Consider the following 14,034-nt stretch of genomic DNA (forward strand, 5'->3'; position numbering starts at 1 on the left):
GAAAACAATTAACAAAATGGCAGTAGGTACATACCTATCAATAATTACTTTAAATGGACTAAATTCTCCAATCAAGAGACAGAGCAGCTGAATGGGCTAAAAAAATAAGACCCATCTATATGCTGCCTACAAGAGACTCACTACAGATATAAGGACACACAGAGTGAAAGTAGAGGAATGGAAAAATATATTCCATGCAAATGGAAACCAAAACAAACCTAGGATAGGTATGTCAGACCAATTGGATTTTAAAACAAAGACTGTAATAAGACACAAAGATGGGCATTATATAATGATAAAGGGGTCAATACAACAAGAGGATGTAACGTTTGTAAATATTTAGGCACCCAATATAGGAGCACCTAACTATATAAAGCAAATATTAACCAACTTAAAGTGAGAAATAGACAGCAATACAATAAATAGTGGAGACTTTAATGCCCCAATTACATCAATGCATAGATCATCCAGACAGAAAATCCATAAGGAAACACTGGCCTTAAATGACACATTAGATCAGACAGACTTAACAGATATATACACAACATTCCATACAAAAGCAACAGAATACACATTCTTCCCAAGTGCACATGGAATATTCCCCAGGTAGATCATATGTAAGGCCACAAAATAAGTCTCTCTTTTTTGGTCATACTGTGTGGCTCATGGGATTTTAGTTCCTAGACCAGAGATTGAATCTGGGTCCTTGGCAGTGAAAGCATGGAGTCCTAACCACTGGACCACTAGGGAATTCCCAAAACAAGTCTTAATAAATTTAAGAAAACTGAAATCATATCAAACATCTTTCCCAGCCATGATGGTATGAAAGCAGAAGTCAACTACAAGAAGAAAATTAGAAAAATGACAAACGTGGAGATGAAAACAACTTGCTACTGAACAACCAGTAGGTCAAAGAAGAAATCAAAAGAGAAATCAAACAGTACCTTCAGACAAATGTAAAGGGAAGTAAAACATACCAAACTTATGCGACACAGCAAAGGCAGTTGTAAGAGGGAAGTTCACAGCAATAAATGCTTACCTCAAGAAACAAGAAAAATCTCGAATAAAGAACCTAACTCTACAGCTCAAGGAACTAGAAAAATAACAAATGATATCCAAAGTTACTAAAAGGAAGGAAATAACAAAGATCAGAGCAGAAATAAATGAATTAGAGACAAAAAAGACAACAGAAAAGATCAATAAATCTAAGAGCTGATTCTCTGAAAAGATAAACTAAGTTGCCAAACCTTTTGCTATGATTTACCAAGTAAAAAAGAGAGGACTGGGAATTCCCTGGCAGTCCAGTGGTTGGGATTTTGTGCTTCCACTGCAGGGGGTGTGGTTCAATCCCTGGTTGGGGAACTAAGATCCCACATGCCATGTGGCATGGCCAAATAAATAAGTAAAATCACGTATTAAAAACTATTTTAAAAAAGGACTCAAATAGATAAAATCAGAAATGAAAGAGGAGACATTACAACTGATAACCACAGATATACAAAGGATCATAAGAGACCACTAGGAACAATTACATGCCAACAAATTGGACAATATAGAAGAAATGGATAAATTCCTAGAAACATACAACCTACCAAGACTGAATCATGAAGAAACAGGAAATGTGAACAGACTGATTACTAGTAAGGAAATTGGACCAGTAATCAAAGCCTCCCAACAAACAGTAGTCCAGGACCAGACAGCTTCACTGGTGAATGCAACCAAACATTCAAAGAAGAATACAATCCTTCTCAAACTCTTCCAATAAACAGAAGAGGAGGGAACACTTCCAAACGCATAAGGCCAGCATTACCTGATACCAAAGTCAGACAAGGACACCACAAAAAAAGAAAGTTACAGGCCGGTATCACTGATGAACATAAACACAGAAAACCTCAAAAAAATATTAGCACACCCAATTCAACAATACATTAAAAGGATCATATACCAATGATCAAGTAGGATTTATTTCAGGGATGCAACAATGGTTCAGCATCTGCAAAGTCGATCGATTTGTTTTACCACATTTAGAGAAATGAAGGATAAAAATCATATGATCATGTCTATACATGCAGAAAAAGATTTGAGAAAATTCAACATCCATTTATGCTAAAAACTCTCAAAGTGGGTACAGAGGGAATACACCTCAACATAATAAAGGCCATATATGTCAGGTCACACAGCTAACATCATACTCAATGGTGAAAAGCTGAAATCTTCTAATATCAGGAACAAGACAAGAATGCCCACTTATGTCACTTTTATTCAACATAGTATTGGAAGACCTAGCCAGAGCAGTTAGGCAAGAAAGAAATAAGGGCATTCAAATTAGAAAGGAAGATGTGAAACTGTCACTATTTGCAGATGACATATTATATATAGAAAATGCCAAAGACTCCACCAAAAAAACTGTTAGAATTAAATTCAGTAAAGTTGCAGGATACAAAATCAACGTACAAAAACCTGTTGCATTTCTATATGTTAACAGTGAGCTATCAGAAAGAGAAATTAAGAAAACAATACCATTTACAACCACATCAAAAAGAATAAAATACTTAGAAATAAATCCAACCAAGGATGTAAAAGACGTGTACTTGCATATACATCATTGATATTATGTATAAAATAGACATACTGTATAGCACAGGGAACTCTACCTAATGCACTGTGGTAACCTAAATGGGAGGGAAGTCCAAAAGGGAGGGGATATCTGAATGTGTATGGCTGATTCATTTTGTTGTGCAGTGGAGGCTAGCACAACATTGTAAAGCAACCATACTCCAATAAAAATTAATTAATAGAAAAGACGTGTACTTGGAAAACTACAAGACAGTGATAAAAGAAATTGAAGGTGACATGAACAGATGGAAAGATATAGATATACTGTGCTCACAGATTGGAAGAATCAATGGTTAAAATGACCATAATACCCAAGACAATCTACAGATTCAGTACAATTCCTATGAAAATACCAATGTCATTATTCACAGAACTAGAACAAATAATTCTAAAATTTGTATGGAATCACAAATGACCCCGAATAGCCAAAGCAATCTAGAGAAAAAAAGAACAAAGCTGGAGGTATTATGCTTCCTGATTTCAATCTGTACTACAAAGTTACAGTCACCAAAACAGTATGGTATTGGCACAAACACAGACACATAGATCAATGGAACAGAATAGAGAATCCAGAAATAAACCATGCATACATGGTCAGTTAATTTATGACAAAGGAGCCAAGAATATGCAATGGGGAAAGGACCGTCTCTTCAATAGATGATGTTTGGAAAACCAGACAGCCATATGTAAAAGAATGAAACTGGACCACTATCTTACACACAAATTAACTCAAAATGAGTTAAAGAATTCAATGTAAGACCTGAAACCCTAAAACCCCTAGAAGAAAACATACACAGTAAGTTCCTTGACCTCAGTCCTGGTGATGATTTTCTGGATCTGACTCCAAAAGCAAAGGCAACAAAAACAAAAACAAGTGGGACTACATTAAACTAAAAAGCTTCTGCACAGCAAAGGAAATCATCAACAAAATGAAAAAGCAACCTACTGAATTTGCATCATATATCTGATAAGGGGTTAATATCCAAAATATATAAAACACTTGCACAACTCAATAGCAGAAAAAAACAATCTGATTGCAGTCGACCCTTGAGCAATGAGGGGGTTAGTCCACGTATAATTTATAGTCGACCCTTCATGTCCACAGTTCTTCTGCATCCATGGATTCAACCAACCTCAGGCCATGTAGTACTTACTACTAAGTGTGTATTTACTGTAAAATACATGTATTTATATAGTAGTAAATACATGTAGTATTTACTACTAAAAAATATCTGTATGAGTGGACCTGCATAGTTTAAATCTGTGTTGTTCAGGAGTCAGCTGAAGGGGGCTTCCCTGGTGATGCAGTGGTTAAGAATCCACCTGCCAATGCAGGGGACACGGGTTTGAGCCCTGGTCCGGGAAGATACCACATGCCACAAAGCAGCTAAGCCTGTGCACCACAACTACGGAGCCTGCGCTCTACAGCCCATGAGCCACAACTACTGAGCCCACATGCCACAACTACTGAAGCCCGTGCACCTATAGCCTGTGCTCTGCAACTGCAACAAGAGAAGACAGCGCAATGAGAAGCCCGCTCACCACAATGAAGAGTAGACCCTGCTCGCCGCAACTAGAGAAAGCCCGCACACAGCAATGAAGACCCAACACAGCCAAAAATAAATAAATAATAAATTTTTAAAAAGTCAGCTGAAGGAATGGGCAGAAGATCTGAATAGACATTTTTCCAAAGAAGACATACAGAGGGCCAACAGGTATATGAAAAGATGCTCAACATTATTATCAGGGAAATAAAAATCAAACCCACAGTGAAATACCACCTCACACCTGTAAGAATGGCTGTCATCAAGAAGACAACAAATAACAAGTGTTGAGGAGGATGTAGAGAAAAGGGAACCCTCATACACTGTTAGTGGGGATTGTAAATTGGTGCAGCCACTATGGAAAACAGTATGGAGGTTCCTCAAAAAATTAAAAATAGAACTGCCATATGATCCAGCAATTCCACTTCTGGGTATTTATCCAAAGAAAACAAAAACACTAATTTCAAAAGATATATGCACCCTCATGTTCATTGCAGCATTATTTACAATAGCCGAGATATGGAAACAGCCTAAGTGTCCACTGATGGGTGAATGGGTAAAGAAAATGTGGTACGCACACACACACTCACTCACTCACATGCACAATGGAATATAATTCAGCCTTGAGAAAGAATGAAATCTTGGGACTTCCCTGGTGGCGCAGTGGTTATGAATCCTCCTGCTAATGTAGGGGACACGGGTTCGATCCCTGGTCTCGGAAGATTCCCACATGCTGCGAACCAGCTAAGCCCATGTACCACAACTACTGAGCCTGTGCTCTAGAGCCTGAGAGCCACAACTACTGAGCCCACGTGCTGCAACTACTGAAGCCTGCGCGCCTAGAGCCCATGCTCAAGAGAAGCCGCTACAACGAGAAACCCACGCACCACAACGAAGAGTAGCCCCCGCTCGCCACAACTAGAGAAAAGCCCGCGTGCAGCAATGAAGACCGAACGGAGCCAAAAAGAAAAAAAGAAAAAGAATGAAATCTTGCCATTTGGGACAACATGGATGTATCTTGAGGGCATTGTGCTAAGTGAAATAAGTCAGACAGAGAAAGACAAATACCATATGATCTCACTTATGTATGGAATCTAAAAAACAAGCTCATAGATAAAGAGAACAGATTGATGGGTGCCAGAATCGGGGTGGAGGGCGGGTAAAATGGGTCAAAAGGTACAAACTTGCACTCATAAAGTCACAGGGATGTAACGTATAGCATGCTAACTATACTTTATACTGTATTGCATATTTGGAAGTCACTAAGAGGGTAAATCTTAAAAGTTCTCATCAGAAGAAAAAAATTTGAAACATATATGGTGACTAAAGGTAACCAGATTTATTGTGATCATTTTACATATATACAAATATTGAATCATTATATTATACAACTGAAGCTAATATAATATGTTATGCTTTATAAAGTATGCTTAAAAAAAGAAAAGAGGACATGGGCCTCTGGCTACATGCTGGCCTGTGTAGAACCCGGCCCACATCTAATCCCTGCTAGACCTTGCCCCACTAACTCCCCTGAACGGGCTCTTTCTCACACTCCCTCTAGTGCCAAGGCTGACTATGACTTGAAGACTCCGAGCACAGCGAGAGTGTTGCCTTTCCTTATACGCTAGGTCTGTGCTTGCAACGCAACTTCTCAAACCAAACAGTATATTGTTTAAAGATGCATAAATGCATATATATGGAACATAAAGACAAGCCAAGAAATGATTAAACGGAGGTCAGGATAATGACTGCTTCTGGGGTTGGGGGAGGGTTGACTGGGATGAGGCACTCAGGAAGCTCTTAACAGGGCTGCCACACAGGCTGTCCCCTGAACAACTCTAGGGGATGCCATTCACATAAACTCTGGCTTCTCAAGTACTAGAGTCCATTTCCTTACTGGAGTGGTGAGTACATAGGCATTCATATTTCTCTAAAAAAATAATATATTTATTCTCACAGAACAGTACATACATTTTATTGATACATGGACTTCTGAATAGATTACTAATTTTGCCAAGCTTTGGCAAACTGTTTCTATAAAGGGCCAGATGGTAATGTTTTTAGGCTTTACAGCAAATAAGGTCTACGTCACAGCTACTCCGTTCTGCTGTTGTAGTGTAAAAGCGGCCACAGAGTATATAAATGAGTGGGTGTGGTTATGTTCCAAATTTTATTTACAAAACCAGGTGGCTGGATATAGCTTGGGGCCAAAGTTTACCGAATCCCAGATTACACAGTTAAATCTTTAAAAGAAAAAAATATAGCTGTGGTTTATCTAGGGGATTCTGAGCAGTGTGTGAAGCAAAGGATTCACTGGAGATATATAATAGGAAGGTCAGTAATGCAGCCTTCTGTAATGTATGTTTATTAAGTTATGACTGAAAATGTTTGAGGTAAACTTGACATTTTTATGAACTTGGGGCTTTGTCCTTTGTTATGTAAGATACTGAGAGAAAATTGCTCTTTGAACCTTGATTTCATTAGGGAACCATTTTTATCAGAATTATCCAGATTAATTCTTTTACTAATAATGGTAAACCCAACTACAATAATACCATCTTTCATGAATTGATCATCATCAGATTATTAGACATGATGCCAGGCACATTATACATGTTATTTCTCTTCCTCACAACAGTCCTTCAATGTAGACTTTTTTTTTTTTTGGTCTCCATTTTGCAACTGAGAAAGGCTGACTCTTCTAAGGTCATATAGCTAATAAAGCTGAGATTTGAACCTGAGTTGTTCAGCTTCGAAGTTCATAGTCTTTTCTTCCTACAGTACACTGCCTCTATAAAAGACATCCTGTTTTAATGCTGCCCAAATCAATTTGGTTTTAGATTGTCTTCGCAGTTTTACCGACTTAGAAGAACTTGATGAGACAGAGTTATATATGTGCCACAAGTGCAAGAAGAAACAAAAGTCCACTAAAAAGTTTTGGATTCAGAAACTACCCAAGGTAAGTGTTGAGTTTCAAATTATAATGCAGTTTTGAGGGGAAAAATGCTTATGACTGACTGGAAGACAAATTATTTTTCTAACTTGATACTTATATAATCTGTTCTGCATTGGTCTCTAAGGGTTTCAGTAAAACTAAATACACCCTTTAAGAATTCATAAGTAAATATGTCCTAATCACTATTTACAATGTGTGGGTTTTTTTTTCCCCCACCATGCCCCTAACAAGCACTTCTCTGACACCATGGGTGTCCTACAATTGAACTCAGTTCTAACACTATCAACCCAGAGTTAGAATCAGATTCCACAGGGTAAGGGCGCAGTCCCACAAGATCACCCTCCCCATCAGACACCAGTCACAAGCCCAGGTTGTTACTTTGTGCATTATGCTTCTCAGCTACAAACTACAGACTGAGGGTTCCTGTGACCCTTTCCCTGGACTTCAGACACCAGTCGCAAGTCCACATTGTTACCCCTCCTTGTGACCGCCTAGTTATAAATCAGAGGTTCCCATGACCCCCTCCTTGGGTTCTGTTAATTTGCTAGAGCAGCTCACAGAACGCAGGAAACCCGTTTGCTCACTAGATTACCAATTTATGACAAAGGATGTTAAAGGATACAAATCAACAACCAGATGAAGAGATACAAAGGGCAAAGTCCTGAACAAAGGAGCTTCTGTCCTTATGGAGTTTGGGGCCCAGCATGGTGGCACGTGGAAGAGCTCTGGTTCCCCAGCCTAGAAGCTCTCCAAACCCTTTGCTTTGGGGCTTCATTACACAGGCTGACTGATTAAATCACTGGCCACTGCTGATCATTCAAACTCCAGTCCCTCTCCCCTCTTGGGGGTCGGGGGGGTGGGACTGAAAGCTCCAACTCTCTCATCTCTTGATTTTTTGGTTCTTTTGGCAACGAGCGCCCATACCTCATTAACATAAAAAGACACCTTCATGGCTCTCCTCACTTAGAAAATTTCAAGGCTTTTAGAAGCTCTGTGCCAGGAAAGGAGACAAAGACTAAAAACATACTGTTATAAATCACAGTACCACAATAAGGTATTCATGGAAGAAACTAATATCAAGAATCCAAAGAAAAGCTGGTAGGCCACCTAAAATATTATTTCAGAGACATTAGTACCAAGTAGCTAATTTTGATTGAAAGGTAAATTGTTTATAATTTTTGTCTTTATCTCTCATCCAGGTGCTATGCTTACATTTGAAAAGATTTCATTGGACAGCATATTTAAGAAACAAAGTTGATACATATGTAGAATTTCCCCTGAGAGGGCTAGACATGAAATGCTACTTACTAGAGGTAAGGTAATTACCTTTGTTAGCCTGGGGAAAAGATGGCTTTTCGGTAAAATTAAGTCTTCACAAATAGAGGGCAGAGGTCACTGAGGTAGGGAGATGCCGATGTCATTGACCACTGCTCCTAACTCAGTCCTGGGATACCTTCTCCCTTGTTCTGTAGCCTGAGAACAGTGGCCCGGAGAACTGCCTCTATGACCTTGCTGCTGTGGTGGTGCACCATGGTTCCGGGTGAGTATGCCAGCAGGCTTCTCAGGGCTGGGGATACAGAGTGACGACCCACAATTTTGTACCACTCCCGATGACTCTCCCCAGACCCCCTATACTAGATTCAGATTCATTAAAGTGCATGAAGTAGAACCTTCCTTCCATCTTGGTGGGAAAGAATATTCCTGAGGACGTTGCAAAGCATGAAGAGAAGGCACATGAAACCAAAATGGGGAAGGGTTCATTTGAGCCCAGCATTCGGAACCAGTCTGTTGTTCACAAAATCCTGAGTAGTCTTTACTCCAAAGCTGTTGATTTCCTTGGCCAGTTGATATTTAAATGGGGGGAAATGGGGGATTATCTAGAATAACTTTACTTCATGTCATCTACTCTAAAGGTGCATTTCTTATTTTGTTAAATGACACTCTCGACTACTTTTTCCCCCTGAAGGTCTGCATTAGGGTATATACCTTGTTTCTGGTCCGCTTGAGAATGGCAGTTTTACCTTCAGACTTGGCAAACCGCAACCCATGTTGAAAATCCTTTTCCCTCTGAACTTTGTAGACATTGCTCCACTGACTTCACCGTTCATAGTTATAAGTGACAAGTCCACTACGTGTCTGATTCTCATTTGTTTGTTTTTTCCTTTGGACTTGAGAAATTACATCAGATGCATTTCTCTTTGGTAGTTGACAGGGGCACTCTTAAGTCTGATGTCTTCAGCTCATGGAAATGTTGTAAGGGTTTTTTCTAGCAGTTTATGAAGGTCTCTATTCTATCTACAGGCTTTCTCCTACCCAGGAGGACTGACTCTGGGGTTCCATGTGTGAGTGGGTGGGTCATGCTGAGAGAGAAAAGCCTTTGATGGCCAAAGTAGGAGGGAAAGTGCTTCCCTGGAGGCAGATTTCTGTCTTAGGCTCAGGTTTCCTCTAAGACTTCCTGGTCCTCAGTTTTCCATGTTTCCATAGGCTTTGACCTCTGCTTGTTAGGTTGAGAGCTCCTTCACTGTTTGGTTTCTCTGTTAATCCAGTACCATGTAAACACTGCTTTGTGTGTCCTAAAAAATCCTCAATTTCTGGTCAGTCCATGGCACTCTTCCCTGTTTTCCAGTGTCAATATATTCCTTGTCATTTCAATGAGTTTTGAGAAGATAAACACATGAGCCCAAGCAACTATCTTTAATTACAAGCCTCTAGGATTTATTCTCTAATTACAGTACTTATTAAAATTTATTGTCTACCTGATAATTTATATGGTTGCATAGATTCTTTTGTGATTTCTGTAGTCTTTTTCTTTGATCATCTGACCTTTCCTTACAGGGTCGGTTCTGGACATTACACAGCATATGCAACTCACGAAGGTCGCTGGTTCCATTTCAATGACAGTACTGTAACACTGACTGATGAAGACACCGTTGTGAAGGCCAAGGCCTACATCCTTTTTTATGTGGAACGCCAGGCCAAAGCTGGGTCGGATAAACTTTAATACCTCCTCCAAATCATTATTCGTCAACTATACCGGACAAACATTTCCAATTTTCCATAAATACTTGATCCAAGATTTAATTTCATTATGCACTTTTCAGTTTCCTATTTTGGGTTTAGTTTTATTTTGTCAATGGTAGTGACTTATTGAACATGGGCACCAACTAATTTTTTTTTTTAGTTCTACCAGAAAACCTCAGCAGATATTTTGATTTGCTGCTTTAGTTGTAATAATTCAGTTTTTATATGTAGTTTCAAGAACTTAGTTCTATTTGACTTTTTTATATTAATGTTCAATTCTCACTTTGAGGCACATTTACATCAATGCATTGTTACTCTCACATGCTGAAAGGAAGATACGTTCCTGATTGTGAAGAGCAACGTAACCACCTGCTGCCTTCTCACAGCTGTAACGGAGATCAGGTTTGCTCAAAATCAGGGATCATGTGTGCACGTAATTTGTGGCCCACGAGATTTCAGTGACTGCTCAGTAATCATTCTCTTTGCTTGTAAAAGATAACTGAAAGGGCATCATTAAGTAGACCAGGTAATTGCTGCTCTTCGTATCTCTCAGAGCTGCACTAACTAAATTTGTTGGTTCAGTTGTAACTATGTTGCAAATTCAAGAATTACCTTTTTTTTTTTTTTTGATTTTGGGGTATTTTCATGGAGATAGGAGTACTGAAAACTCCCAGGAAGGCCAAATACACTTAAGTGTTTAAAAAATTCCATGACTCGGCTACATGTTATCCAGGTGTTATTTATCCACTGCCATGAAACCATAGCTTCTGTTCGCCTTTTAGAGTCAGCACCTAATTCCCTGTTAGTTGTAGCATCGGGATTAACTGCATGTCCACTGTAGTCTTACTTCTTACTTGGTCACCTGAGGTTGAGATGCTACCCTCCAGAGTTGATTCTGACCATCACCTAAACGTCGGGTAATACTGTGGGGTCTGCTTCCACAGAAGGAAACGAAAGTCTTTACTAGTCTAAGTTTTAACAATTCTCATTGGCCCATCCTCATAGCAGAGCAATTGAAAATATTTTCACTTTGAATAAGTAGAGTTTCTATTGTTGAGGTTAGTAGTCTGTTTTAAAATTTTCAAGAAAAGGGCTTCCCTGGTGGCGCAGTGGTTGAGAGTCTGCCGATGCAGGGGACGCGGGTTCGTGCCCCGGTCCGGGAAGATCCCCCATGCCGTGGAGCGGCTGGGCCCGTGAGCCATGGCCGCTGAGCCTGCGCGTCCGGAGCCTGTGCTCCGCAACGGGAGACGCCACAACAGTGAGAGGCCCGCATACCACAAAAAAAAAAAAAAAAAAAATCAAAAAAGTAGGCACCAGCACTATTTAGATTTAACTCAAACTGAAATCTCGAACCAGAATCCCATCTAATGAAGGTAACTGTGCTTTCTGCAAGCGCTCCAAGCCAGCCTGTGGATCTTGGGGTGCTGGTGGCATGATGTGCAAAGTAATGAGAGAAAAGGAAGGAGCTCCAGCTAGGCCTGTGGGATAGGACCAGGCACATTTTCATGTTCATTTCTTGTCCCAGTCATTATTTTCCTCCCTTCCCGATTCTCTACAAGTTGTTACAAGGGGCAGAATGTATTTCATGTTAAGCCAGCCAACCAGACTTTTTGCTATTCTTGTTTTTCTGTTAAAAGAAAAAAATAGTCCAGATAATTTCTTAAGTGTATGAATGTAAAAGAAAGCTGGGTGGCTCTCCTCCTAGGTTGGATGTTTGCAGTTGCAGGAGCAGATGTGCTCTATTTCCACTTTAATATTAGCTGGGTAAATCCCACATTTTCTCAGAGCAGAACACATCTGCTATATACTTTAACTAGAAGCAAATTACAATTATGTTTAAACTTATACTGTCCAATACAGCAGTCACTGGCTACATATGGTTAGTTAAATGTTAATTAAAAATAAATTAAGAATTCAGTTCTCCAGTCACACTGGCCACATTTCAAATGCTCAGCAGCCACACGTGGCACAGGACCGCCCAGGTCTGGGACAGTTCCACCGTGTGAACCCTCTCAGACAGCACTGGTCTGCACTTTCACTCCAGAGAAAAAAGCTCTGCCATCGTGTTTAAGTCTTACAACTTAGAGTGCCTAGAATTAAGAGGGAAACGTATTTAAAACAGTTCACAATGTTAAATCACACAGGTCGAGCCATGTGAAATTCTATTGGACTGTTTTTGATCTACAAAAATGACAGTTTCACATAATTTGATCTACTATATCAGTGCGTTACCACCACATGTCATTGAACTTGAAACGTGCATCTCCTCTGATCTCGCTCCTATGAATCCAGGCTCTTTTGTTTAGAAGGTACACAGCTGTAACTTCTAACATTTGCCCTTACATCATTAGTCTCTGGACAGGCAGCAGTTGTAACTCCAGCAAGAAAGCCTCAGGCAGTGTTGATGGAGGAAAGTGGCCTTTATACCGCATGGAACTTAACAACAGACTAGACTACTTTGTTGGGGAAAGTGGTCCTCACACAGGCAACACTGTTGGCTTAGGAAATGAACGCATCTCCTCTCTGAATTCCGTAGTGTTTTTATTTCTTGATTTTACTCCAGCAGACACGTCTGAAGGGTATCATGAAGGTTCTTTGAAGAAGTGACTGGACCCGTGTGAACTGTCCACTTGAACCCCAGCGATGTAAATGTGCCTCTCTGTATTTTGACATTTTTAACTGTGCAGCTGTATCACGCCTATTTCAAAAGCTCTTCGTGCTCTTCGGGGCTCTCCCCCTGTGCCGTGTTGTCTCTAGCGTGTTTGTGGCTTCTCGCTCAGAGAGCAGCGCTGAGGCAGGGCCTCACGCCGAGTCACAGGGCTCCTCGGAACAAGAAAACTTTCTCAGAAGTCCTCCCACACAGGTGGGTGACAGAAACAGTTTGTGGCAACACAAATCTCTCTCCATGGTGGAGAAACTTTTGCTTATCCACTGTATTCTACTCAGTGTCTAGTGATGACAAATGTAATAGAATAAAACCAGTAAAGTATATGGGCCCTGGTTAAGTGTTAAATGTGTATCTCACCTGTGGAACCTGCTCAGCAGCTTGGTTTCCGGGGTTGGGGGCATATTTATTTCTTACAGCCAAACCTCTTCTTCATTGGTTTAGTGTATGTACATAAGTCTATTTAGATATACTTATCCCACTTCCACCTCCACCGTCCCCTAAACTTTCTCACATCCCCCCTGTTGCTGAAGTGGCCTCTTCACACAGGCCCTGGAGGAGCTCCTGAGCAAAGTCCGTTCCTGCATCCAGGGCATGGGTCCCAAGGGATGAGCGTATGGCCGCAGGAAGGTGCCCATAGCACAGGAAGGTGCCCATAGCACAGGAAGGGGTGGGCGTGGGTGGCGTCATGCTGTGGTCCAAGGTCTGTGCATCACCTCACTGGGTGCAGTACCTTCCCCCTCAGGTCTGTGAAGGACTCCAGGCTGCCCTCTGTGAGTGATGGTTGTGTGTGACGTAATCATTTCCACTAAAACCTAGTCTGTGTGATGCTGAGAGGATTAACTGTGCAAGTGACTGATTTCATTTAAGTTGTAATCACATCCCTTTTCTGCTTCACCAACCTGAACTGTTTTATGGAAAGTATCATTAAAGATCTGGTCTCTTTCCTTTTGACTATTATTTCTGAACACCTTTCAGTGGAGCATAGTAAGTGATGATGTACTTAGCTCAAGCTACAGGCCGTTAGAGTCAGTCAACAGGTAGTAGTAGGTTTTTACAGACCCCTCGCCATCTGGGGCTGCTGGTGCACATGGGCCCCGACGGAGTGACCTGGAGGGGCAGGGGAGGGGGGTGGTGGGAGAGAGCCTCTAGTGCCTGCGTTCAGGTCCTGAGGGAGAGCTCGCCCGCAGTGAGTGCCTTCATCCTGTCTTTCCCTGTGACACTGATTTTAT

General features: G+C 40.7%; 1 protein-coding gene across 4 annotated transcripts in view; it reads left to right on the forward strand.

Annotated features, from left to right (window-relative positions):
* USP3 (ubiquitin specific peptidase 3) overlaps window positions 1–13,749 on the forward strand; it is a 214,584-nt gene extending 200,835 nt beyond the window's left edge. For all 4 annotated transcript variants that reach the window (XM_060151443.1, XM_060151427.1, XM_060151435.1 and 1 more), the window contains 4 exons: window positions 7,001–7,119; window positions 8,316–8,429; window positions 8,589–8,656; window positions 9,952–13,749. In XM_060151443.1, the coding sequence (XP_060007426.1) occupies window positions 7,001–7,119; window positions 8,316–8,429; window positions 8,589–8,656; window positions 9,952–10,117 (467 nt within the window). In that variant the 3' untranslated portion in view covers window positions 10,118–13,749. The remainder of the gene's footprint in view (window positions 1–7,000; window positions 7,120–8,315; window positions 8,430–8,588; window positions 8,657–9,951) is intronic.
* Window positions 13,750–14,034: the final 285 nt, after the last annotated feature.

Source organism: Lagenorhynchus albirostris, chromosome 1 (assembly GCF_949774975.1).
Source record: "Lagenorhynchus albirostris chromosome 1, mLagAlb1.1, whole genome shotgun sequence".
Lineage (NCBI taxonomy): Eukaryota > Metazoa > Chordata > Mammalia > Artiodactyla > Delphinidae > Lagenorhynchus > Lagenorhynchus albirostris.